The sequence below is a fragment of the Bufo gargarizans genome, chromosome 7 (genome assembly GCF_014858855.1).
Source record: "Bufo gargarizans isolate SCDJY-AF-19 chromosome 7, ASM1485885v1, whole genome shotgun sequence".
NCBI classification, from domain to species: domain Eukaryota; kingdom Metazoa; phylum Chordata; class Amphibia; order Anura; family Bufonidae; genus Bufo; species Bufo gargarizans.
This window is the reverse complement of record NC_058086.1, coordinates 15186892-15211730: the sequence shown is the minus strand read 5'-3', so window position 1 is coordinate 15211730 and position 24839 is coordinate 15186892. Positions and strand designations below refer to the sequence as shown.

Below are 24839 nucleotides of genomic sequence, written 5' to 3'. Positions count from 1 at the left end.
CCCATCACTCTCATTATTTCCCCCCCCCCCATCACTCTCATTATTTCCCTCCCCCCCCCCCATCACTCTCATTATTTCCCCCCCCCCGCCAATCACTCTCATTATTTCCCCCCCCCCCATCACTCTCATTATTTCCCCCCCCCATCACTCTCATTATTTCCCCCCCCATCACTCTCATTATTTCCCCCCCAATCACTCTCATTATTTCCCCCCCCATCACTCTCATTATTTCCCCCCCCATCACTCTCATTATTTCCCCCCCCCCATCACTCTCATTATTTCCCCCCATCACTCTCATTATTTCCTCCCCCCTCCCCCCGTGTCACTCTCTTTCTACTCCCACCTCCACCTCTAGTGTAGCGTGGCCGAGCTCTGTTCGATCCGCGGTACAGGAGCATTTGTTTCCTGTACCCGGCCGGACTGACAGGAAGTGCACACTAAGTGAGCACTTCCTGTCAGTCCGGCCGGGTACAGGAAACAAAAGCTCCTGTACCGCGGACCTAACAGAGCTCGGCCACGCTACATTAACAGGCGCAGGCAGGATTCTTTAGAGCGGCAAGTGCTCAGCCTCAGCCACTCAGGCGGCGCAGAATGAGGGGCGCCGCCAGCCGCCCCGAACTTATATAAGCAACTTTTTTTTTTTTAAACCGCAACGGGCGCCGGGCGCCCCCTGCTGAATACAGGAGGGGGGGGGGGCCCGCCCCGTGGGAAAACATAAGTGCCGCCTCGCCTGCCCATATTACATTGCGAGCTGTCGGCCGCCCGGCGCCCCTGTTGCTATGGCGCCCTGTGCGGCCGCACAGCCCGCACACCCCAAAGGCCGGCCCTGAGTCCCTCTGAGTCACTTGCACAAATGGCCCGATGAATGCTCACTTGCTTGCATAGTGACAGTCGAATTGTCATCATTCAGCAGAGGGTGGACTTCTGGCTCTCCACCTTGTTGGTCCCTCGCTACCCTTTTTTATACCCACTGACAGAGAGGGCAAACTGAACTACTACAGAGACATCCTATGTAGTCAGTTGGCCGCTGCCTATCTGCGCCATCGTCCATCCTCTTGCAGGTCTGACCGGAGGGGGGGGGGCACTCTGCACTCACGTTCCACTACCATGGCTGCTGGTGAGGGATGGGGTGGCAGGAGCAGTACCAGCTCCATCAGCAGCAGCCTGAGTCTACAGTCGCTGATGAGTAGCTTTCTTCACTCGCATAGTGAAGAAACTACTCATACGGACTCACAGTATTATTTCACTACCAAAGTAGAATTACTATGCGTGTTACTACAAGGCACAGTGTTTTACACCACTATAAAGGCTCTCAGCAGTGAATATATTCGGATCGAATCGAATTTTTACTGAAATTTGCTCATCTCTATATATAAACTTTGCATTCAGTCAGGTGATGATATAATTGAATTTCAAATGCCTAGAAAGCGGTAGTGGTTTTCTGGTTATTGTCTGTATCCTTATCACATTGGAACCTGCATCAGACTGGAGAAAAATGCCCATATATATTGTACTGATCCACTTCTCTTCCATTTGTATTAATCAAGAACAAAATCCCTTTTTTTTTGTTGCAAAAACATTATTTATTGTAGCAAGAAGCCAGTGGTTTATTATTCATATTTAAAAGATGTGACCTTGAAGTCACCTTTGACAGACAGATATGTGAGTTTATCATAGCCGTGGCGATTTGGAAATGAGATCTCATGACCATCAGGAAGTTTCACGTCAAACTTGTCCCCGTTGAATTTTATTGAGATCTATGGAAGAGGAAAAAATCGGTATATATAAATATTACGTGACAACAGCATTTAGACCAGTAAGGGTGGAATTTCCAATAGCAGGACACATGGACAATTGCCCACTCTAAAATTCAAGCATGTCTATCATTTGCTGCTTGCAGTGTCCTCTGTTATCCATTTCTTGCATTAAATAAAGGAATTTTCCCTAATAATCTATCTGCAGGATAGATAATCCATATCAGATCTGTGGTGGTCCCACAGCCACCACCCCCACCAATCCACTGTTTTCAGTTGAATGGACCTGGGCTATAACACCATGCACAGCCGCTAGTGTTGTGCGAATCGAGCTTCAGATCCTAGATACGAAGTCGATTCGCTCCAAATTTCATTTTAATGCTGTACGGAGACGGGTCTTTGTACAGCATGAAAATGTATGGCGAGACTTCGGTGAATAACTTTGGCCATCGATTTTTAAAGTTTAAACCATATTAAAACAGGGATCCGAAGTTGACTTCAGTACTGACTGGTACCTCGGTACCGAAGCCAACTTCTGATTCATGTTTTAAAATGGTTTTACAGTTTAAAATTAAATCCCGAAGTTATTCACCAAAGTCCCGCGAGACTTCGGGAATAACACATTTTCCTTGCCTATACATTTAAATGCTGTACAGAGACAGATCTCTGTACAGCATGCAAATAAATTTTGACTGAAGCGACATCGGATCTATCAACCGAAGCTCGCTTCGCTCAACACTAACAGCTGCTATACAATGTACAGTGCTGTGCTTGAGATACTGTGAGGCAGCCACTGCGCTCACCCAAGGGTCGCAGCCTATTCAAACAGCTGAACGGAAAAGGGGGGATGGGTGCCAGGAGTCGGCCCACCACTGATATGATATTGATGACCTATCCTGAGGATTAGTCATCAATAATGTGGACCTGGAAAACCCTATTTAGAAGACAATGTGTGATCATGAAACCTAGGGCTCCATGGCCCTGTGATCTGGGAATGGTAGGAATTAATTTAAGGCTTCTCATATATAGGCTTTCTTTATGGCATGACCCATCTCTAATCTCATCAGACCTACCTTGACATCTGTCCCAGGGGAAAAGCACTGGTGTCCATCTCTTTGCTCCGATTCCCAACTATTGTTGCGCTTGGAGTTGCACACAATTGTGTTTTCATTCAGACGTGGGTTAAAATGTATCCCTACATCACTGGAGCTGCGGCCAAGATTGAAGGAGAAGCTGTGAAGAAAACAAGCAGTTTATCTAAAGGGTAGCATTTTACAATGATAGACTTGTGAGATAAATGCACTCGTGGAGTTCTCCTGATGGGTTTTATTCAAAGCATTTATCCTTCACCTTTGAAGCCTCTTTGAAGATTACATTAAGTAATTCTTTAAATACTAATTCTCAAATGTAATACTAATGTTGGAAATGTATCATTTTAAGGAATTTCAAGGAATTGTTAATTGCTCTATTAATATATTGTGTCTACACTAGAGATTAGCAAATCATTCTACCGATTCAGAGTGTGTCCAAATTTCTTAACAATTCAGATTCTAACAAACCCAGGTTTCTTGTCATTAGTTTTCAGTGAATCAAGAGACTACTATGCTGGGTTTCTTGGCAAATTATATGTGTTGTCTGGGGAGTACTCTTTTATTATGGAGAGTGACATAATATGTGTGTGGAGTATTACAAACCGGATTCCCAAAAAGTTGGGACACTATACAAATCGTTAAAAAAAAACTGAATGCAATGATGTGGAGGTGCCAACTTCTAATATTTTATTCAGAATAGAACATAAATCACGTAACAAAAGTTTAAACTGAGAAAATGTACTATTTTAAGGGAAAAATATGTTGAATCAGAATTTCATGGTGTCAACAAATCCCCAAAAAGTTGGGACAAGGCCATTTTCACCACTGTGTGGCATCTCCCCTTCTTCTTACAACACTCAACAGACGTCTGGGGACCGAGGAGACCAGCTTCTCAAGTTTAGAAATAGGAATGCTCTCCCATTCTTGTCTAATACAGGCCTCTAACTGTTCAATCGTCTTGGGCCTTCTTTGTTGCACCTTCCTCTTTATGATGCGCCAAATGTTCTCTATAGGTGAAAGATCTGGACTGCAGACTGGCCATTTCAGTACCCGGATCCTTCTCCTACACAGCCATGATGTTGTGATTGATGCAGAATGTGGTCTGGCATGATCTTGTTGAAAAATGCAGGGTCTTCCCTGAAAGAGATGACATCTGGATGGGAGCATATGTTGTTCTAGAACCTGAATATATTTTTCTGCATTGATGGTGCCTTTTCAGACATGCAAGCTGCCCATGCCACACACACTCATGCAACCCCATACCATCAGAGATGCAGGCTTCTGAACTGAGCGTTGATAACAACTTGGGTTGTCCTTGTCCTCTTTGGTCCGGATGACATGGCGTCCCAGATTTCCAAAAAGAACTTTAAATCGTGACTCGTCTGACCACAGAACAGTCTTCCATTTTGCCACACTCCATTTTAAATGATCTTTAGCCCAGTGAAAACGCCTGAGCTTGTGGATCTTGCTTAGAAATGCTTCTTTCTTCTTTGCACTGTAGAGTTTCAGCTGGCAACGGCGATTGGCACGGTGGATTGTGTTCACTGACAATGGTTTCTGGAAGTATTCCTGAGCCCATTCTGTGATTTCCTTTACAGTAGCATTCCTGTTTGTGGTGCAGTGTCGTTTAAGGGCCCGGAGATCACGGGCATCCAGTATGGTTTTACGGCCTTGACCCTTACGCACAGAGATTGTTCCAGATTCTCTGAATCTTCGGATGATGTTATGCACAGTTGATGATGATAGATGCAAAGTCTTTGCAATTTTTCGCTAGGTAACACCTTTCTGATATTGCTCCACTATCTTTCTGCGCAACATTGTTGGAATTGGTGATCCTCTACCCATCTTGGCTTCTGAGAGACACTGCCACTCTGAGAAGCTCTTTTTATACCCAATCATGTTGCCAATTGACCTAATTTGTGTTAATTGGTCTTCCAACTCTTCATTATGCTCAAATTTACTTTTTCCAGACTCTTATTGCTACTTGTCCCAACTTTTTTGGGATTTGTTGACACCGTGAAAATTTGAATTAACGTATTTTTCCTTTAAAATGATACATTTACTCGGAGTAAACGTTTGATCTGTCATCTACAATCTATTACAAATAAAATATTGACATTTGCCATCTCCACATCATTGCATTCTGTTTTTATTCACAATTTGTTTAGTACTCCCAACTTTTTGGGAATCCGGTTTGTATATAGTAGGCCAGGCAACAATCCTCTGGGTTTCTGGGAGCGATATTCAAATTAGCTAACCCTGTATTCTGCCAGCAGATATAAAATGTGGTAATCTTCTCTATTTTTACCCAGAAACCCAGAGGAGCAGTGACTGCTTTGCAATGCTCGTCATGGGTACGTGGCACTCTCCAAAGTTACCCCAAAAAAGCTGGGTTCCAAGTATAAGGCAATCAGTTTTCATTCTGGAAAGGAGACTGGTTTTCATGTCTATTTTAGCAGATAAGCATTATGTGAGGACTCAAGCATGCCAATAGATTAAAAAATGCACTGATTGGAAAGGTTTAGGCTACCACCAGGGGGAAATCTTATTATGAAAAAGCACTGATTGAGCAGTTTGAGGCTACCACTAGAGGAACATATACTATGCATACTAGTTTCTCTCCATAATGAGAAAAAGTACCCCCCATATATATTACACAGAAAGCCAGCATAGCATACTGGGCTCTCTCTTTCTCTTTCAAAAATGTTTAAGAAATTCGCTCTTTTCTAATCTACACTTCAAAGGATATCCTTTTTTTTTTTACCTACCTAGTGCTACACAAAATAGTTCTCCACTAAATCCCCTAATAGATGCTTGCCATAATCATGCTACATGAAACAATACTACAGATAACTTACTTCTTGGCATCTCCTGGAAGTTTTCCTTTCAGCTTTAAAGTTTCTCCAGACTTCAGCTCTAAGTTCAGAATTTCAAATTTCTCCTTTTTTAATGAGAAAAACTCAATGTTACAAATTGAAACTTGTCAGTGTAGAGTATCTACCAACAATTGCAAATTTTACTCTTCCACATGCCCACATGGAAACATTAGACATTTATGTCTTTATTAGATGCTTTAGTAAACAGTTCTGGAGCATCTTTTTTATTACACTATTTTGTGTTGTTCCTTTGTTATTCCTACTGGGAGTTACAACCTGGGGGATGTCCCTACACAGTCTGACATCAGCAAAATCAGTGCTGCTAGCATCTGACTTGGGACTGTATTTACTAAAACAGACAACTCAATGGAGCTGACAAGTCCTCTTAATCACTATAGGAAAGATTAGCGAATAGTAAATTCTAGGTTTATAGCAACTGAGGAAGAAATATTTAAAACCCTCTTACACCACACATAACCTTAAAAGAGTTCTTCAATTTTGATATTGTACTGGTACTTTGGTTCCAGTACTGTGCCCCTTTTTCTGCTCTTCTTGACCAATTGGACTGGAATGGTGACGCGTAATCTACAAGCACGTCAAAGCTGATGGTCAACAGCCTCAGCGAAGTCTTGTGTAGGCATGGCTGCTGCCATTGCTGAATTGGCTAGCAGGAGTGATGTCTATGTAGATGTCATGTCACACTTCCAGTCCAGCAGGGACCATAAACATAGGAAAAGAGAACTTGGTGCTGGAACTCGAATGACAGATGAGCCTGTTTTTTTATTTCTGTATTCTTCCTTACAATATTAAAAGGGGTTTCCAGTCTTCGAGAGTCCCTTTAAATTGTGCTTTATAAATCCAAAAGATGTTGTTTTGTTATTATAATGATGTATTGAAGATTATGAGGTATAGTGGTGATTATAGCGGTTGTCCCATATGGACAACTTCTTACAATTAAGCTGCCACTGGCCAGACCTCTCTTACTCCAGCAGTCAGACACTGGTAGAAAGCTCAGTAACTTGTATGGGGTGCATGGAAAATTTATAATTGAAAAAGCAAACCCTGTGGTCCTTACTTCATTCAGAACTAGCAACTACTTTCCATTATTTTATTTAACAATCTGTTAAACTGATCTCTCTGTAGATGGGGGAATATTCTGCTCCTTTATCAACGATGACATCAGTAAATTGACTGATCTCCTTCATATTTGTTGAGGAAATTAATTTCCATTCCTAAACTTCTCCATATAATCCACAAAGCATCAAGTGATACATTTTAACTGATGCAAGGATAGATAGGGCCTCAAGAAGAAAAAAGGAAGATTGCAAAATAGTTCTAGAAGCTAGTCTAGGTTCTGTATTCCGGTAGTCTCTTACGGCAAAGGGGAAGACTACCAAAATTACTGTATATGGCATAGCAAGAGACAGCTGGGGAAAAAAAAGAGTTTTTTTCTGGAAGAAAGCCAGCATTCTTGCCAGAGACCAGTGGATCCCATTATAATGATTAGTAGTCCAATAGGCCCCTGTGGAGATCAGCTATGCTGGATATGGTAATTCCATTAGTCTGCTCCACTGCCAGAACAGACTACCAGAATACAGATGTGCACATAGTCTTATGCCCCGTCATATAGAGATAGAGTGTTTTACTTAACAAGCTATTGAAAATCATTAATTGCTTAATGTTTTCTCTTCACTTCCATTAAATAGGTTGAAGAGAACAACTTTATAAGATGTGAGTGTAAAACCAGGGAACAGAAGAGAGATAATTATATCCTGGTAACCACCTTCTTCATTTCCAAGATAAAGGGCAGATCTAATGTGTGAGGAACAGTAGACCTGTCTTGAGGTGATAGGGGCCTGGAAGGGATAGTTCAATAATCTCAATAATTTCGCAAAAATATACTTGGGTATACTTTATTAACCAACGACTGATCTCCTAAAAGGGGTTATCTTATTTAGAAACACACTTTGAAATACCCATTTAGGGAATTATGAGTTAATAAAGGAGATTACTGTATTCATGATCCCCGTTAATTAGCCAGAGTAGCACTTGATTAAGGCCTCATGCACCCAACCGTATGTATTTTGCTGCCTGCAAAAAACAGATCCGCAAAAAATACGTCTGTGTGCATTCTGTATTTTGTGGAACGGAACAGCTGGCCGCTAATAGAACAGTACTATCCTTGTCCATAATGCGGACAATAATAGGACATGTCCTTTTTTTTGCGGAATGGAAATACGTTCATACGGAAACGGAATGCACATGGAGTACATTCTGTTTTTTTTGAGGACCCATTGAAATGAATGGTTTCGCATACAGTCCGCAAAAAAAACCGCAACGGACACGGAAAGAAAATACGTTCGTGTGCATGAGCCCTAAGCGAGTGTCTCTCTGTCTGGAGGACCCCCATCATGCATTACAAGGAGAGCCCATTGATTTAAATAGGAACCCTGTAATGTTTCATTTCCCCTCCAGTAGCACTGCAGGGAAAATAATCATTAGCTGCCATACCGCTTTCTCCACCGACTTAAAGGCTATAGACACCTTTTACATACAGTATTTTAGTGGTTATCTTGAGTAAAGAAAAAAGTTTCAGGCTGCAATCGTCCATACTTTATCTATCTTCAGGCCCCCAATACACAATTTGCAACCTACTCCTAGTTTCAGACTTCTATGTGTGTCCTGCTCAGTAATGCGTACTAAATGTGAGGTATGTGTGTTTAATATGCTGCTCTCTTCCTCCTGAAAACGTGTGTGTGTTTGTCTCCTGCCTCCAATCCTTTTGAGCTGCTCCTCACTCTTCCTTGCATTGTTTCCTCCTTTCTTCATTCTTTATTCTGCTGCGAACAACCTCTTCCCCTTCCCTGCTGCTATTTCTAACTGAGAGGAAGGAGGAGGAGAGCAGAGAGAGTCTTCAGACATTAAGGCAGTGCTCCAAGGGATTTACGTCAGATTCAACAGCACCAGCAGCCGGCTGAAAGACCTACGCAGATTCTGCAGAATACTCTAATTATGATAGGACATTTTGAATGAAGACTATTTTGAATGTTGCCTAATTTTGCAATTAGCAAGCAAATGAAAAATGTAAAAAAATAAAAAATGCGTCCATAGCTTTGAAACTGAGAAGTTGAAAAACACTAAAATATGGGTCCGCGCTAATCAAATCACTTTCCTAGGGAATGTTTACAAGCAGTTAGTTTCCAAGTCTGTTTTTCTCTTCCCTAATTCCTGGCCTCTTTGATCCCAGAACCGACCGACAATAGAAACTTTTACTCCTTCAAAGAGGAAATGGACATAGTACAGACCCGCAAACAATCAGTTCTTCACTGTATTTTATTATACTCACAAGATTACACCTTGCCACATCGCATATAAAAGTTATCCTTTTGCCCAACCCGGGTTTCGTTGCCAGCTTCTTTGGGGCGAGTATAATAAAATACCGTGGAGAACTGATTGTTTGCGGGTCTGTACTATGTCCATTTCCTCTTTGAAGGAGCAAAAGTTTCTGTTGCCGGTCGGTTCTGGGATCAAAGAGGCCAGGAATTAGGGAAGAGAAAAACAGCCTTGGAAACGAACTGCTTGTGAACATTCCCCAGGAAAGTGATTAGCGCGGACCCATATTTGTGTGTTTTTCAATTTTGGACTATATAGGAGAAAGGACCTACTCCTGATTTTGGGACTGCAGCTGTGAGAGGGGTTGGAAACCTGCAAACAATAATCTTTTTGTGTTGAAACTGAGAAGTACCAGCAGCAGGACACACGGTAATAAGCTTATTTTGAGGGGCTAATAAATCTAAAATATAACTTTATCTGCAAGCCATCATGTATAGAAAAGATATAAAGAGGAGCAGCTGGCAACAACCGATTTGATTACTTCTTTTATTTTCCATCCTGCTTTAGAAAAAAGAAGAAATATAGTTGGTTGTTACAAGCAACTGCTTAAAGGGGTTTTCCTGCATAGGTCATCAGTATCAGATCAGTGGGGGTCCGACACCCGGGACCCCTGCTGATCAGCTGTTTGAGAAGGCAGTGGAGCTCGCAGTAGCGCCAAAGCCTTCTCTCAGATTTCCCTAGGTCATGTGATGACACTTTCATTGGTCACGTGGCCTAGGCACAGATCAGCTGCTTTGAAGTGAATGGTGCTGAGCTGTGATACCAAGCACAGCCGCTATACAATGTACTGCACTGTGCTTGGTAAGCACGGAGAAGGCTGCGGTGATCACAGGTGCACTGGTGCATTCTCAAATGGCTTATTGGCGGGGGTCCACGGGTGTTGGACCCCCACCGATCAGATACTGATGACCTATCCAGAGAATAGGTCATCAGTATAAAAATCTCAGAAAACCCTTTTAACTGATCTGTCCGCACGAGTTTCTCTACAGCAGGTCCACGGACTGTTAGTGGTGTCAATAAAAAAGTCAGCCACATATCTCCAGCAGAGAAAAGTCTTATGTCACATCTTGTGCTTTGAAATTTCATATTCCCTTAAAAGGACTGTATTGTCAAAAGATGAAAAACTGATTCAATTAGGTTTTATTACAATCATATTTTTTACATTATAATTTATTTTTATTTTTATATTACTTAATAAAAAATAAAATCTACAAATATCACAGTTTTTACACTGCAAATACACACAATAGGCAGGCATTTCCTGCTTTTGACAGCTCATTTGTCAGCTTTGTTGTGTAGGCTGAGGGAGGGTCAGCTGAGTTATTTCATTATTATTAGAGGGCAGGGGGAGGTTTAGTGACAAACAGCAGGATGAAGCATAGTAAAAATGGACACATAGCATTTGCTGTGCCACCACTACCACTCCCTGATCTCTGGAAAAAGCGCCTGCATTGTATCTCTTCCAGCTGCACAACCAGTGGAAGAAGGAGATGTGCAGCACCAATTTGTCAGCCCCCCAGGATGCTTTAAAAAATAAAATAGATTGATACAACATTATTATTGCATTTATTTCTCTTCCACATACTAAAATTGAATTAGCAAAACTAAAATAGAATACATGAGACATTGCTGGGGGACATACTATTTTCTATGATTTAATTCTATAGTTTCACAGAGAAAGACTATGAAAACTGCTTGCTCTGCTTTTCCTCATCTACCCTATGTTCTTCTAATACAGTGCAACATACCCACACTAAAACTAATCCAGGGTATTATATTTTAATCTATTTGCAAAACTTTATAACATTTGTTAAGAGGGTTCTCAGGATAGGCCAGCAATTTCAGATCAGCTGGGGTCCGACTCCCAGTACCCCTGACAATCAGCTATTTGCAGAGGCTGTAGCTCTCCTGTGAGCAAGCACAGCGACGTTCATTGTATAGTGGTTGTGCTTGGTATTGCAGTTCAGTCCTATTCACTTGAATGGGACTGAGCTGTGTCTAGGCCATGTGACTAATGAACGTGACATCAGATGACCTAGGAAGAGGCCTCTTCTTACAGCTGATCAGCGGGGGTCTTGGGAGTTAGACTCTTACTGATCTTATATTGATGACCTATCCCGAGAATAGGTTATCAAAATGTAAATCCCAGAGAACCACTTTAATTAGGATGATTGCACACAAATGAAATAAAAATAATTTCAATAATTGTTCTTATATTAGTTATGATGGAGTTTGAGACCTATAGATTTACATCACCATGTAAATATTGAAGATTATTATTTGATTCCGATACACCTGCACAGAACAAATGCGAACGTACCTTTATAAGACAAAATGGGTACAATGTTTTCCTATGTATAACTAGATTATCAGATCCATGTATGATCTTATAGGTAGGTTATCTGAAACCATAGAGAACGGTCTGCTTCTTTGCAGAAATAGCACCACTCTCGCCCTTGGGCAGTGTCTGCAAATGAATGGGGATAAACTGCAATACCAAACACATCCAATGGGCAACAGTGACATTATTTCTGGAAAAATCAGACCATATTATCTAATATGCAACAACCCCTTTTGGTGGCAGAACAATTTATTTGGCAACAAACTATGGTTGCCACTCTGCTCAAGTATGATGTACGGCTAAATGAGTCACTCTGAAAATATGCCATAAATGTGATATATACTTTTAGAGTTCCACTCTCCGTTTCACAATCCATCAGCATATATATAGCCAGGGCAATTATAGATAAATCCTAAATTCTCCTTAATTTTACGTATCCAAAAAAGCTTGTAAAATAAAGATAAAACTGTCCATAAGACCTAAACCCATACGATCTCTTCATAGATGACCGCCGGCATTTCCACGTATTTCTCATGCACTCCGCTCATGGTTTTCCTTCTAGTGTATATTTTCCACCAGCAACAGTGGGGCACAAAGCAACATTTCAAGGGTACGCCCCCTCTCTCAAGCTCATTGTGTGGTGGCTGCTTTGTGAAGACTTGTCCCTGCTGGAAAATATGCTCTAGACGGAAGACGCAGAGCGGAGTACACGAGGAGAACATGGAAATTACAGAGGTCATCATCTATACCACTTTACAAATCAATAGTCAGATCAAACATTGAGTACTGTGTACAGTTCTAGGCTCCTGTGAACAAGACAGACATAGCAGAGCTGGAGAGGGTTCAAAGGAGGGCAACTAAAGTAATAACTGTATTGGGGCAACTACAGTACCCTCAAAGATTATTAACATTAGGGTTATTCACTTTAGAAAAAAGACGACTGAGGGGAGATCGAATTACTATGTATAAATATATCAGGGGTCAGTACAGAGATCTCTCTCATCATCTATTTATCCCCAGGACGGTGACTGTGACGAGGGGACATCCTCTGCGTCTGGAGGAAAGAAGGTTTGTACACAAACATAGAAGAGGATTCTTTACGGTAAGAGCAGTGAGACTATGGAACTCTCTGCCTGAGGAGGTGGTGATGGTGAGTACAATAAAGGAATTCAAGAGGGGCCTGGATGTATTTCTGGAGTGTAATAATATTACAGGTTATAGCTACTAGAGAGGGGTTGTTGATCCAGGGAGTTATTCTGATTGCCTTATTGGAGTCGGGAAGGAATTTTTACCCCCTAAGTAGAGAAAATTGGTTTGTACCTCACAGTTTTTTTTTGCCTTCCTCTGGATCAACTTGCAGGACAACAGGCCGAACTGGATGGACAAATGTCTTTTTTCGGCCTTATATACTATGTATGTTACTACGTATGTTACCGGAGAGGTCTGAAGCTGGGGCAGACTGGGAACTTAGTGGCCCTGGAAAAAATACTAAAAGTGGTCCCATTTTGTAGGCAGGGACATCAATACCATATGGTGGCATATTATACCACCCCAACAGAGCCAAATACCACAGTCTGTCGCAAACTACTGCTAGCAACACAAACATGTCCCCAAAAACTTCCACTGGCCGGCTGTGAGGAAGGCCCAGGCGCCCCCTTGGTCATTGACCCACCGGGAAATTTCTATGGCCAATCCGCCTCTGGTCTGAGGAGATCATATAGATTTAGGTCTCATTAACACTTTGTATCTTGCTACTTTAGAAGCTTTGGATCTATAAAATAAAGGAGAATTGAAGATTTTTCTATATTTGTCCTCGCTATACATGTGATATATAATAGATCTACCAGATTCTAGAAAGCAGATAATGATACGCAGTAATAGCTAAGCTTTAACTTACAGACATGGTGCAGAGTTAGGTGGAGCGCCTACAGGGAAGCTGTAGTGAAATAACACCTTCCAGGATACTAAACCCTTTTATACGCCATGTTATATAGTTCACCTTAGTTGAATATTAACTTGAGGACTTTGGAACAATTTCAGGTTCAATAAATACTGAATGACTACTGCATCTGACATGAGCTCTATTGAGACCTAGTGCGACCCTAGGGAAGAAGTAATTCAATAATTTGTCATGTAGACGTGAGTGAATATTACAAATATAAAGTAGAGATATCTCCAGTGTTTGCAATGACTCAGGCCACTATTTTTTACCAATCAATGTGGAATGTAGGTTTCAAACAAAACTTTTCCATTAAAGAGAGGTGAGCATCCGAGGGGTCCTTCACCTTTGTGGGGCATAGATTTTCTTAAAAAGATAGATTATAAAAGGGAAGCATAGTTGCAAATATTCAAGCCCTTACTAATCTCTACTTCACAATGCATTATTCTCACATCATGCTATATTTCTTATTATACCAAGCCATAATATGGATGTGTGCATAAGGCCTTATGCACATAAAAGGGGGTTGAACGCACCCTCCTTACCAAAAACTGTTTTATGTTGCATATGTACACTAGCAGAAAATGAAAAAAGAACACCTGGAAAACGTAAATCAGTTGTGTCACTTCAACAAATGGCATTTATCATGTATAAAATGTTAACACATATGTATAAAATGTTAACACAAGGCACTTAGTAATGTATTGTGATTGTCCATATTGCATCCTTTGCTGGCTGGATTCATTTTTCAGTAGGTCTTTGGAGTGTGGGAGGAAATCGGAGTACACAGAGGAAACCCACACAAACAAAGGGAGAACATACAAACTCCATGCAGATGTTATCCTTGGTCGGATTCCCGGGACCCCAGCGCTGCAAGGCAACATTGCTAACCAGTGAGCCACCGTGATTTAAAGAAAATTATTAAATCTTGATGTTACAGGATGGCGTTTCCTTCATACTGTATGGTATGTGTAGGCGGTAGCCCAAGAAAGAGGTGATTCTTAGTGATTAGAGTCTATAGTAATGACACTGCTGGGAGGTGGATCTGTGTATCCGGTAATTGTTAAACAAAGTTATCTCTTACCAAAACTGGGTTATTGGGTCCAATTCTGCTATTTGTGATTGCATAGCGGTGGTGGTGAGCGCGGTGATGTCATCGCAGGTCCTTTTGCAGGTACTGCAGAAAGAAGAAAGAAGAGGATACCGGCTGCGCGATCAAGTGGATGAGGTGAGTTTTTTAAATTGTTTTTAACACCTCAATGGCCATTTTATTAAGAATTTTATAACCATGTTATAACAGAAAATAATAAAGTGAAGTTCGGGTCCCCATTGACTTTAATGCGGTCCGGGGTCAAGTTCGGGTCCCGAACCCAAACTTTGACCTGAAGTTCCACGGGTTCGCTCATCCCTAGTGGTGATGAGTGAGACAAGTCAACTGTGATGCCCAGCTTGTGTTCTACAAGTAGAGAGTCAGGTAATGGATAGATTGATAGTCCTAGTGAAGGAGTCAGGAGTAATGTCACTCGGGAGAAGGGTGCTTAAGACATACAGATGTAGTAGAGTTAACACACATGCTTTATAAGATGTGTTATCTAAACTAAATGGTTTAGCAAACACCTTCAATTGCTTTTCAATGGCTTTTGTTTCAAGATAACACAATGAGTTAAGAGTTTGTGTGTTAACCCTGCTACATCTGTAGCATGCTAGAGAGAGAGCTTTGCATTGAGAGTCAAACTGTAACCATTATGCATAAGAGCCTCCTAGTAGCAACTGTCTTGTAGAAGTACACTAATCACCAGTGAAGTATAGAGACTACATTCTTATGCACTACCCCAGAGTAGGGGGTATCTGCAAATGGTTTGTTATGTCATATATTTTTATGTCATGTTATGTATTGTGTCCAGTGCGAACCATGTATGGATGGCACAGCCAGGGTTAACAATCCTATCTCACACCTTGTAGGAGGTTAGGTGTGGACTGGAGTTTGGAAGGGAGAAAAGGCTGTGACTTGTGCTCCCACCTCTTAGGTCCAAAAAGCTACAGAGACTCACTGATCTCTGCATGATCTATAGAAGGTGTAAGACAAAGGAGAGAACTAGAGAATATAGAGTCTGCATAGCCGAGCATTGGAGAAAGTAAGGTAACCTGCTACCAAAAGCGGTTGTGAATTTACTGCAGTGAGGGACACTATTAAGACACCTAGGCAGTCATATCTCTAAAGTATTACAGCCACCACTGCAAGAGTAATTGCCATGATAGGGATCAGTGAGGCCCTAAACTTCGCCCACACCACTGTCCCTACCTGTTTGTCCTAGATCACGGCCCACAACTGGATGGTGGTCCCTTCCTTACTAAGTGCAGGGGTCTACAGGGAAAAATGCAAGGACAAAATAAACATAGTGACAGATACACAGAGCAGATGACCAACTTAACCAGAACAGAACCAAACTGAATATAGCAGAGTTGTACAAGCCTAAGTCAATACCAGAATCCAATCTAAAGCCATATAAAAAAACGTAAAACAAATGTACCAAGCCAGGAGGTCAAAACCAGGAAGTCTTGTCAGGTCCAAATTGTCAGGCAAAGGGGTAGTAGTTGTAAACATAGGTCCAAAAATCCAAAGGTCAAAAACGCAATATAGCAGGGTATATGAGGAGTAACATCTTAATCACAGAGCGCCTCACAGATCACATGGAACATCCGAGTCACATGACGGACATCCCTGCGTCATTCCTGACTGGCCAGTCAGGTTACCATGGTGACGAGACATTCTCGTTGGAGAGTGTGCCTACCAGCTACAGTAGGAAAGGACAGTACTAATGCCCAACATAGATTCTACTGGCAGAGATTTGAGACAGATAGAGAGGGAAGAGGGCCATAACTCCCATCCTTTCCAAAATCCATACATCGTTATCAGGGGAGAATTGCACTGTACAGAGTTGGAACAGTTTTTTGCTATTGTTGGATGTACTACAACTCCTATTTTCCCCTGCAGTAAAAAGAGACATTTATTCTGCTACATCCGGCCTGGATACTGACTCCTGCACCATACGCTGGCCATTGCACTATACACACCCTGCCTTGCACCCATCAAAACACCTAACATCACAGACTCCCGAACTACCATTAGACAGGAGCCCCAGAACCAGGGAGTGCACCAGAGAAAGAAGGATGCACCCTCCTTTTACTGCACAGCCCTTGGGAGCAACGGTTTGAGGAAAGCCAACTGTAACAGCCAGAGACACTACCACTCCACTACCACTGCTCTGCTCCGGCTCCTCCTGGGCCACTGCATGTGAAATTGGTGTCACGAAAAGGGTCCCACTAAACCAGTGGCCATATTGCTGTGCTTAAGACTCTAATAGAGACTTTATTGTGCTATCAGGTTGCTGTACTGTGGAAGCCATGGCCATACTGTGCTCTAAAGACTCACTCACTCCATGTTGCTGTCAAGGCCAGGCCATCAGCTGAGCACTTGCACAGAAGGGGTTAATCAGTCATCTTGTATCCATGCTTCCAGCACTCAATAAAATTGAAACGGTGTGCCTGGCAGGAAGCGCTATTATACAGCAGCCCAGGGGCGGACACAGGCAGCGAAGGGCCCCTGTGCAAAAGATATACCTCCCCCCCCCCCGCCCCAAAACCACACATACAAATATAAACATATATGTGCAAATAAAAAACATCTGGTCAATATGTTTACAATATGTATATATATTATTTTTATACTAGGTCACGCCTCTAACTCTGCCCAAAGCATAAATATACACACCCAGTCCCCTTAATCCCCCCACATAGTAATTATTCTCCCTTTGTGCCAGTACATAGTAGTTATGTCCAGATATGTGCCCCCTCACAGTAGTAATGGTCAGATATGTGCCCCCTTTACAGGAAGTTAAAAAAAATATACTCACCTAGTTCCTCATGATCACAGTTCAGCCGCTGGCGCTCCACAGCAGTAGCAGGATGTAGTGTCACACATTGCTCTGCTGGTCTGTGTAGGAGGAGGAGCACAGCAGATTCCCGGCCACACCGCACAGACCAGCAGTGTGATGTGCGACACTACATCCTGCTGCTGCTGTGGAGCCAGGTCCATATTCAGATTTGATGCTGCCCTCGGCACTTTAGTGCCAGCTTCCTCCCCCCAATGAAGTCCATAGCTGATGGTAAAATGCTCCCTAGGCCTTCAGCTATCCCTCAGGACTCCCTCATACACTTGGACAATTAAAGGACTGACCTGTTACATGTGCGCTTGGCAGCTGAAGGCATCTGTGTTGGTCCCATGTTCATATGTGCCTGCACTGCTGAGAAAAATTATGTTTTATTATATACAAACGGGGGCATTACCATTACACCTAGAGGCTCCGCTCTCTCTGTAACTGCCGCACCCTTTGCACTTTAACATGGGACAGTGGGATGACATTTTTAATGCCAGACCCTGTCAAAGTAGACAGAGAGTAGCAGTTGTAGAGACAGCAGAGCCTTTAGGTGTAATGGTAACGCCCCCGTTGCTCCTAGAGGATCATTTTCATATATTCAAATATTATTTTTTTTCTCAACGATGCAGGCATATATGAACATGGGCCCAACACAGACCAGCACTGATGGGTGGCTTTAGAGCTGCCCTAGCCATTTTACAGGCTAAAGCATGTCCATTAGTGCCAGTGACATCACCGGGCTCAGTGCCAGGCGGAAGCCACCCCCAAAAAGTATCCCCAGTGGTAATATGGCTCCCTACAGTGCCCTCAGTACTAATAAGGCCTCCCTATAGGGCACCTCTTATAATCTATAAGGCACTTCTATAGAGCCCTCAGTAGTAGTAATGCCCTCCACCACGGCCCACAGTATTTATAATGTTCCCTGCAGTGCCCCTATAATTATAATACCTCCTGCCGTACCCCCCGGAGTTATAATCATCTCTGTAGTGCCCCCATAAATTATAATGCCCGTCCTCGCCCTCCAGTCTTCTAGAACCATACAGTTCCATGTAAATAAAAACAGTCATCTTCCACCAGTCTTCTATATGATACAGTCCCATGTAAATAACCTATCTTTCTTACAGTCTTCTATACCATGCAGTCCCATGTTAATACCTTCACTCCCCTTCCTTTCAGTCTTTTATACCATGCATTCCCATGTAAATAACACCAGTCCTCTCCCTCCAGTCCCATGTAAATAACATCTTTTTTACAATTCTCTATAACATACAGTCCCATGTAAATAACTTATATCTCCTTCACCCCCCTCCAACACATAGTCCCATATCAATAACATCACTCCTTACCCTCCAGTGTTCTAAAATATCCAGTCCCATGTAAATAACATCAGTCACCTCCCTCCAATCTTCTATAACATACAGTCCCATGTAAAAAAAGATATCTTTTTTATAGTCTTCTATAACATACAGTCCTATGTAACTGACAACCCTCCCCTCCCTTCAGACCCTCTAACATACATACATATTTCCCTCCCACTAAAGAGGGAGGAGGTGTAATAGAGGAGAACCACATCTCCCAGCATTTCTCTGGCACTTACATTCATTCCATGGCATCACAGGTCTCCACTGCTGAGCGCTGCCTCTTTCTGCATTGGTCACATGACGGTGACCTCAGCACAGGTCCTACCTCCACTTCCACTGCTGAAAACATCACATGACTATGATGTCATCGAAGGTCCTTCAGCTATGGAGTGTAGACACAAACCGGGAGCAGATTCGCAGTAAGTGCTAATCAGCCCCTCCTCCCCATCCACCCCCAAAACTTTGCCCCCTCCCGACCTCCACACCAAGGTGCCCAGGTTACCCTGGTGGCAGAGGTAGGGAATGAAAAATATGATAAGGTAAAAAAATAAACTGCTGGCACTGGGATGGGCCCCCTCCCTTGCTGGGCCCCTGTGCAGCTGAACCGGCGGTATGTCCGCCCCTGCAAGCAGCCAACACTGTTAGGAAGCAGGTCCCCACTTCCTCAGTATATATTATAAAAAACAAGCATAGGGTCTGCACTAGTGACAGCAGGTCTCAGAGGTAACACAAATATAGTTGATTATCAGTGCTCTGCTCCGCAGCTCTCCTCCTCCACCTTCAACTGCTGAAGCGTCTGTGTCTGTAAACCCACGGGCTGTTCAGGATCGGTCTTGCCACAACCTTCAAAGAAGTACTGGCATAGCATAGACCCGTTTTAAAAGTTCACAATACACTTTATTTTACTTACAAGATTGTAGTCTTGAGTTCAACATCACATATAAAACAATGCCCGACCCGGGTTTCGCTCCTGTTTCATCTAGGGTGTCCTGATTGTTCTTTCAGGTATGGGCGGTATTTATCTTATGCTATACCTTACCTCATTTCCTTTTTCTTTTTTTTTATATAACTTTATCTCTTTTTAAAATACAAACTATCGACTAAAATCAACACACAATTGCTTCCACCATCTTAGGCTGCATTTTCCATCTGCTCCAATGGTTGATAAAGCCGTATTACTAAATAAAAACCTATGAGTCCTCATAGTGCTATATTGCTATATAACCACATTTCTTATGCTATGTCATAAATACTTCTGATGCTCTCAAAGTTTTGGCCACTATTAGGGATGAGCGAACTCGAACTGTATAGTTCGGGTTCGTACCGAATTTTGGGGTGTCCGTGACACGGACCCGAACCCGGACATTTTCGTAAAAGTCCGGGTTCGGGTTCGGTGTTCGTCGCTTTCTTCGCGCTTTTGTGACGCTTTCTTGGCGCTTTTTGAAAGGCTGCAAAGCAGCCAATCAACAAGCGTCATACTACTTGCCCCAAGAGGCCATCACAGCCATGCCTACTATTGGCATGGCTGTGATTGGCCAGAGCACCATGTGACCCAGCCTCTATTTAAGCTGGAGTCACATAGCGCCGCCCGTCACTCTGCTCTGATTAGCGTAGGGAGAGGTTGCGGCTGCGACAGTAGGGCGAGATTAGGCAGATTAACTCCTCCAAAGGACTTGATTAACTGATCGATCTGCAGCTGTGGATCATTGAGCTGCTGATCCTCAATTGCTCACTGTTTTTAGGCTGCACAGACCGTTTGTCAGTCACATTTTTCTGGGGTGATCGGCGGCCATTTTGTGTCTTGTGGTGCGCCAGCACAAGCTGCGACCAAGTGCATTTAACCCTCAATGGTGTGGTTGTTTTTTGGCTAAAGCCTACATCAGGGTGAAGCTGTCACACCAAGTGCATTTAACCAGCAATAGTCTGTTCATTTTTTGGCCATATACAAAATCAGGGGCAAGCTGCGCCTGTCACCAAGTGCATTTAACCCTCAATGGTGTGGTTGTTTTTTGGCTAAAGCCTACATCAGGGTGAAGCTGTCACACCAAGTGCATTTAACCAGCAATAGTCTGTTCATTTTTTGGCCATATACTAAATCAGGGGCAAGCTGCGCCTGTCACCAAGTGCATTTAACCCTCAATGGTGTGGTTGTTTTTTGGCTAAAGCCTACATCAGGGTGAAGCTGTCACACCAAGTGCATTTAACCAGCAATAGTCTGTTTATTTTTTGGCCATATCCCAGTCTAATTCTGTCACTAAATCCATACCGGTCACCCAGCGCCTAAATACTAGGCCTCAAATTTATATCCAGCTAAATCTGTCCCTAGTGCTGTAGCTGGGCGAGTTATTTAGTGTCCGTTCAAGCACATTTCTTGTTCTGGGTTGAAATACAATTCCCAATTTAGCAATTTCATAATTTAGTGGTTTCTGCTATATCAGAGCTATTTGAAATCTATCCCTAAAAGGGTATATAATATTCAAGGTGCACATTGGGTCATTCAGAATAACTTCACACACACCCGCTACTGTGTATTTCCAAGTCTAATTCTGTCACTAAACCCATACCTGTCACGCAGCGCCTAAATACTAGGCCTCAAATTTATATCCAGCTAAATCTGTCCCTAGTGCTGTAGCTGGGCGAGTTATTTAGTGTCCGTTCAAGCACATTTCTTGTTCTGGGTTGAAATACAATTCCCAATTTAGCAATTTCATAATTTAGTGGTTTCTGCTATATCAGAGCTATTTGAAATCTATCCCTAAAAGGGTATATAATATTCAAGGTGCACATTGGGTCATTCAGAATAACTTCACACACACCCGCTACTGTGTATTTCCAAGTCTAATTCTGGCACTAAACCCATACCTGTCACCCAGCGCCTAAATACTAGGCCTCAAATTTATATCCCGCTAAATCTGTCCTTAGTGCTGTAGCTGGGCGAGTTATTTAGTGTCCGTTCAAGCACATTTCTTGTTCTGGGTTGAAATACAATTCCCAATTTAGCAATTTCATAATTTAGTGGTTTCTGCTATATCAGAGCTATTTGAAATCTATCCCTAAAAGGGTATATAATATTCAAGGTGCACATTGGGTCATTCAGAATAACTTCACACACACCCGCTACTGTGTATTTCCAAGTCTAATTCTGGCACTAAACCCATACCTGTCACCCAGCGCCTAAATACTAGGCCTCAAATTTATATCCCGCTAAATCTGTCCTTAGTGCTGTAGCTGGGCGAGTTATTTAGTGTCCGTTCAAGCACATTTCTTGTTCTGGGTTGAAATACAATTCCCAATTTAGCAATTTCATAATTTAGTGGTTTCTGCTATATCAGAGCTATTTGAAATCTATCCCTAAAAGGGTATATAATATTCAAGGTGCACATTGGGTCATTCAGAATAACTTCACACACACCCGCTACTGTGTATTTCCAAGTCTAATTCTGGCACTAAACCCATACCTGTCACCCAGCGCCTAAATACTAGGCCTCAAATTTATATCCCGCTAAATCTGTCCTTAGTGCTGTAGCTGGGCGAGTTATTTAGTGTCCGTTCAAGCACATTTCTTGTTCTGGGTTGAAATACAATTCCCAATTTAGCAATTTCATAATTTAGTGGTTTCTGCTATATCAGAGCTATTTGAAATCTATCCCTAAAAGGGTATATAATATTCAAGGTGCACATTGGGTCATTCAGAATAACTTCACACACACCCGCTACTGTGTATTTCCAAGTCTAATTCTGGCACTAAACCCATACCTGTCACCCAGCGCCTAAATACTAGGCCTCAAATTTATATCCCGCTAAATCTGTCCTTAGTGCTGTAGCTGGGCGAGTTATTTAGTGTCCGTTCAAGCACATTTCTTGTTCTGGGTTGAAATACAATTCCCAATTTAGCAATTTCATAATTTAGTGGTTTCTGCTATATCAGAGCTATTTGAAATCTATCCCTAAAAGGGTATATAATATTCAAGGTGCACATTGGGTCATTCAGAATAACTTCACACACACCCGCTACTGTGTATTTCCAAGTCTAATTCTGGCACTAAACCCATACCTGTCACCCAGCGCCTAAATACTAGGCCTCAAATTTATATCCCGCTAAATCTGTCCTTAGTGCTGTAGCTGGGCGAGTTATTTAGTGTCCGTTCAAGCACATTTCTTGTTCTGGGTTGAAATACAATTCCCAATTTAGCAATTTCATAATTTAGTGGTTTCTGCTATATCAGAGCTATTTGAAATCTATCCCTAAAAGGGTATATAATATTCAAGGTGCACATTGGGTCATTCAGAATAACTTCACACACACCCGCTACTGTGTATTTCCAAGTCTAATTCTGGCACTAAACCCATACCTGTCACCCAGCGCCTAAATACTAGGCCTCAAATTTATATCCCGCTAAATCTGTCCTTAGTGCTGTAGCTGGGCGAGTTATTTAGTGTCCGTTCAAGCACATTTCTTGTTCTGGGTTGAAATACAATTCCCAATTTAGCAATTTCATAATTTAGTGGTTTCTGCTATATCAGAGCTATTTGAAATCTATCCCTAAAAGGGTATATAATATTCAAGGTGCACATTGGGTCATTCAGAATAACTTCACACACACCCGCTACTGTGTATTTCCAAGTCTAATTCTGGCACTAAACCCATACCTGTCACCCAGCGCCTAAATACTAGGCCTCAAATTTATATCCCGCTAAATCTGTCCTTAGTGCTGTAGCTGGGCGAGTTATTTAGTGTCCGTTCAAGCACATTTCTTGTTCTGGGTTGAAATACAATTCCCAATTTAGCAATTTCATAATTTAGTGGTTTCTGCTATATCAGAGCTATTTGAAATCTATCCCTAAAAGGGTATATAATATTCAAGGTGCACATTGGGTCATTCAGAATAACTTCACACACACCCGCTACTGTGTATTTCCAAGTCTAATTCTGGCACTAAACCCATACCTGTCACCCAGCGCCTAAATACTAGGCCTCAAATTTATATCCCGCTAAATCTGTCCTTAGTGCTGTAGCTGGGCGAGTTATTTAGTGTCCGTTCAAGCACATTTCTTGTTCTGGGTTGAAATACAATTCCCAATTTAGCAATTTCATAATTTAGTGGTTTCTGCTATATCAGAGCTATTTGAAATCTATCCCTAAAAGGGTATATAATATTCAAGGTGCACATTGGGTCATTCAGAATAACTTCACACACACCCGCTACTGTGTATTTCCAAGTCTAATTCTGGCACTAAACCCATACCTGTCACCCAGCGCCTAAATACTAGGCCTCAAATTTATATCCCGCTAAATCTCTCGTTACCGCTGTCCTGTTGTGGCTGGGAAAGTTATTTAGTGTCCGTCAAAGCACATTTTTTGTTCTGGGTTGAAATACAATTCCCAATTTAGCAATTTCATAATTTAGTCGTTTCTGCTATATCAGAGCTATTTGAAATCTATCCCTAAAAGGGTAGATCATATTGAAGGTGCACATAGGGTCATTCAGAATAACTTCACACACACGCTTCTGTGCATTTCCAAGTCTAATTCTGTCACTAAATCCATACCGGTCACCCAGCGCCTAAATACTAGGCCTCAAATTTATATCCCGCTGAATTTGAATACAATACATTGGGCCAAATAATATATTTGTTGTTGTGGTGAACCATAACAATGAGAAAAACATCTAGTAAGGGACGCGGACGTGGACATGGTCGTGGTGGTGTTAGTGGACCCTCTGGTGCTGGGAGAGGACGTGGCCGTTCTGCCACATCCACACGTCCTAGTGTACCAACTACCTCAGGTCCCAGTAGCCGCCAGAATTTACAGCGATATATGGTGGGGCCCAATGCCGTTCTAAGGATGGTAAGGCCTGAGCAGGTACAGGCATTAGTCAATTGGGTGGCCGACAGTGGATCCAGCACGTTCACATTATCTCCCACCCAGTCTTCTGCAGAAAGCGCACAGATGGCGCCTGAAAACCAACCCCATCAGTCTGTCACATCACCCCCATGCATACCAGGGAAACTGTCTCAGCCTCAAGTTATGCAGCAGTCTCTTATGCTGTTTGAAGACTCCGCTGGCAGGGTTTCCCAAGGGCATCCACCTAGCCCTTCCCCAGCGGTGAAAGACATAGAATGCACTGACGCACAACCACTTATGT

The 24839-nt window shown here is 42.4% G+C and overlaps 1 protein-coding gene across 1 annotated transcript; it reads right to left on the bottom strand.

The window, feature by feature from the left end:
• Positions 1–1566: 1566 nt before the first annotated feature.
• On the bottom strand, positions 1567–13434 carry LGALS2 (galectin 2). The gene is made up of 4 exons (XM_044302180.1): positions 13353–13434; positions 5704–5786; positions 2828–2987; positions 1567–1757 (listed from the first exon to the last, which is right to left on the bottom strand). Exons 1-4 carry the CDS (start codon positions 13356–13358, stop codon positions 1611–1613), a joined length of 396 nt encoding a protein of 131 aa, XP_044158115.1. The 5' UTR covers positions 13359–13434; the 3' UTR covers positions 1567–1610.
• Between the last annotated feature and the right edge of the window lie 11405 nt (positions 13435–24839).